We start from the raw sequence: 3,376 nt of genomic DNA, 5'->3' as shown, positions 1-3,376 counted from the left end.
GCTCGCCGCGCTCCGGGTCGCCGAGCTGCAACATGCGCAAGCCCAGGCGGCGCATGCGCGCTGGCTCCATACACAGCGCGTGCGCGAGCGGCGGGACCATACAGCGCAGTTTCGTGCCCAGTGCCTTCGGTCGCGCTCGTTTGTGCGGCTTCGGTCGGCCGAGATCCGTCGGGCGCTGCATCTGGCGGCGATCCGCGCCGGCGCCGACGAAGCGGCTGCGAAGCGTGACGCCGCGCGCCTCCGCGTGCAGTTTGCCACCGAGTCGCTTCGGGCGCATCTTGAGTTTCGTCTTTTGCGCGCCGACGAGAAGCGTCTTTTATATATGGCCGACAAGGTCGCGGCCGCCATTTTCTTTGCCGCCCAAGGCGAGATTGTGCGTCGGCGGCTCGCGAGCAGGGAAGAGGCGCGTCGACTGACGTACGCGTACGGCATGGAGAGCGCAGGCTTGCGCACATCGATTGCTCGGACGCAGCGCGCGCGGTCGCACCTCCTCGCACGCGCACTCGTCGCCGGGCGGCAGGTACGAAATTGCACTCTGCCACATTGAAAGATTGAAACCTTGATCATTTGCATGTAGAAATACCTCGCCGACGCGCGGGCCGAGCGCGGGTTCGTCGCAGCCATGCGCCATGGAAACGCTGCCGACCGTCGAGACGACGTGCGCGAGGCCAAGCAAGAGACGGCGCGACGCACGATCCAGCGCGTGACGTTTGCGCGCCTTGAGCGGCAGTCGACGGACGTTGTCGACGCGGCCGTCAAGACAGCGATGGCAGCGACGATCGCGCTCCACGCCGAACGGCGGCGCGTGGCACTACTCCAAGCGCGGGCAGTTGGCGCGCGGGCGCAGAGTCGACGGGCCCGTGATGTGGCGCGGGTCCAAAAGATCGCGCGCCGCATCGAAGCGCTCGCGCTCTGCGAGCAGCGCCTTGACGAGAGTGCCAAGCGGCGAGCAATGCTCTTGGCCCAACGCAAGCTCGGGCTGAGCGCGAGCCAGCTCCAGCCGTTTGCAGGTCTCGTCGTCGTTGGCACCGCCATCCCGCTGCCCTACTCGGCATGAGCTTGTCCTGCCGCGCGATGTATACTTGGTATATAGGCCTCAACGGTGCTCTTCTGTATGCGTGTAAATAAGATGCATGTTCTTTTCGGTTCCACCTGCCCTGTGAAGGGACGACGCACCGTGCTCCCGAGGTAGAGATTCTAGTGGCAAAAGTGGACATTGGCTGTCGAAGGCTGTAGTGATTGAAAGCACCCCGGAGCTGGAAGACATCGAGGACGACATCGAAGACGACACGGTGTTGACGTATTTCGACGAGACGTGGGCCAAGAACGCGGGGCCGATGGTCCCCGCTAAGTTGCTCGTATTTCTGTGATTTATTACGAATTTCTGTGATTTATTACGAATTTGCGATGTGCATAGTTCACATACCCGCACGTGCAGAAAACCGAGCCTGAGACGCCATTCGCGATGCGAGCCGCATTGCACAACCGTGTTGGGCATCTCTACGCCATAACTGGTGTGTTTCGGGGACGACGTCCTATTCAAACACAATCGCCAAGTTGCTCGTCTCTCTTTACCTAGCAAGTCTTCCAGCGACAGCGGACGCGCCATCACACAGTGGGTAGATTTGCAAAATGGCTTGCGAACGCGAGGAGCTTGCAGAGCGCGAGTAGGCACGACTTGTTGGTAGCCGCGCACGTCTACGTGAGGTAGGCAGCGACCATGAAAAGCTTGGATGGGGCACATGGCCATGGCCGCGTACCCGATTGACGTCGCATCCAAGAACGCGCCGTCGGCATTATGCCCATACACTCCACGACTTGCCCGCATAGGCGGCGCAGAGCGTCATATTGGCTAAGATCAAGAGCTTCCCAGCGTAGCGCTGCATTTGGTCGACGTTGGGCGGGAGCGAGAAGTAGTAGTCGCGCTATGTCAATGGCCCGGCTCGCACAAGCACTTTGGCCATCTCATCTGCAGCGAATACGTCGAATAGCGCAAGCTGCAGGAGAAACAACATGTCCGACCTCTTCGCCAAGGCCGTCGACCGAGAGCGGCCCGTCAAGTTCCTCGACGACGCGATTCGCGTCAACATGTCCAAAATCGCCAATATCGCCTTGGCTATAAAAGACGGGGCTACTCTGCGTTGATGCACTTGGTACTATCGAGATATGTATGGCCTATGTACTGCATACAGAGAAGATGTCGGAAAGTACGACTAACGGTACTCAATTCATCAAGGTAAGTTGAGCTAAGCGCGCTTCGCTTGTCGGGGCAGGCTGCCTCTTTTCGTGGTTGTTTGCTTGGTGCTCTTGGTGACCTTCAGTGCTTGAGGTTGATGCTGCAGCGCTTGACGAAGACGGTGGTTCTTGCAGTACGCGGGGTTCCGTTGATGGACCCGCGCTGAGCAGCCTTCATCAGCTTGTCCTTCCTTATGGTGTCGTTCTTGCTGAACTGGGCATGGTGCCAACCTCTCTCTCGGACCTCTATGACGAAGCAGGCCGCGTCCCCAATCTGCCGGAAAAGCCCACCAAAAGACGAAGACGCTTCGACAACCGGCAACGTCTGGTCTACTGCAAGCACGTGTCCATCCACGCCGATGGACACGAGACACGCGGCCTGCTTCGTCATAGAGGTCCGAGAGAGAGGTGGGTGCTCGACTCGCCGCTAATCGGGCATAGAGGTCGTCGGTCATGGAACTCGTCCTCGCTGCCTGCTGCCGCTCCAGAGTAAATATGTTTCGAAGCATAATATTTTACTATTCCGCCTACCTCACATAGCGAAATACAGATAATAATATAATATGTTTTAAAGTTGAAATGGAGTTCGAAACAATAGTGTATAAAAATACAGCGCGATGATTGGACAAAAAGCAAAATCCACGTTTGAATCGGCCTGGGTCATATATGGGCCTGGGTAAATACAATTTGTATACCCCGGCCACTTAAAACGTGGATTTGGACAGCGAGCAACTTCAACCTTGCGATGATTGGCCAAAATACTATGTTTCCAGCCAATCCTACAGCGGCCTTGGCCTTGGGTCGGTGTTCTTGTGGGGTTGTTTTCGGGCCAGGAGCATGCCCGACCTGGCGCAGACGATCTTCGCGGCCACCACGTCGAACGACCTCGGGACGGTCCAACATCTCATCGAGGTACCGATGGTCGGTCACGGGGGCTCTCGCTGATCGCAATCCTCAGGAGCTCTCGGCCGGCGACGACAAGGCGTTTGACGTCAACCGGCTCGTCGAAAAGAGCACCGAGAGCACGCTCATGCACATCGCGTGCTCCAACGGCAACTTGAATGCGTGCAAGTACCTCTTCATGTCGGACATGTACCTCAACGCGCCCATCAAGCGGGTAGCCTCCAGCTGCTGGGTAGTC

At 58.1% G+C, this 3,376-nt stretch overlaps 2 protein-coding genes across 2 annotated transcripts in view; both read left to right on the top strand.

Moving 5' to 3' along the window:
- Window positions 1–1,151, top strand: part of SDRG_06884 (hypothetical protein) — a gene marked incomplete at its 5' end in the record, with an annotated part of 3,125 nt that extends 1,974 nt beyond the window's left edge. Inside the window, 2 exons of the mRNA XM_008612691.1 lie at window positions 47–520; window positions 578–1,151. Coding sequence (XP_008610913.1) covers window positions 47–520; window positions 578–1,057 — 954 coding nt within the window. The 3' untranslated portion in view covers window positions 1,058–1,151. The remainder of the gene's footprint in view (window positions 1–46; window positions 521–577) is intronic.
- A 1,921-nt stretch (window positions 1,152–3,072) lies between these two features.
- Window positions 3,073–3,370, top strand: SDRG_06883 (hypothetical protein; the record flags this gene model as incomplete). Its single annotated transcript, XM_008612690.1, has 2 exons — window positions 3,073–3,147; window positions 3,194–3,370. Coding segments are annotated over 2 exons (252 nt in total), but the record flags the coding sequence as incomplete, so codon positions are not given.
- Window positions 3,371–3,376: the final 6 nt, after the last annotated feature.

The sequence above is a fragment of the Saprolegnia diclina genome (genome assembly GCF_000281045.1).
Source record: "Saprolegnia diclina VS20 unplaced genomic scaffold supercont1.19, whole genome shotgun sequence".
Lineage (NCBI taxonomy): Eukaryota > Oomycota > Saprolegniomycetes > Saprolegniales > Saprolegniaceae > Saprolegnia > Saprolegnia diclina.
This window is presented reverse-complemented; position numbering and strand designations above follow the sequence as displayed.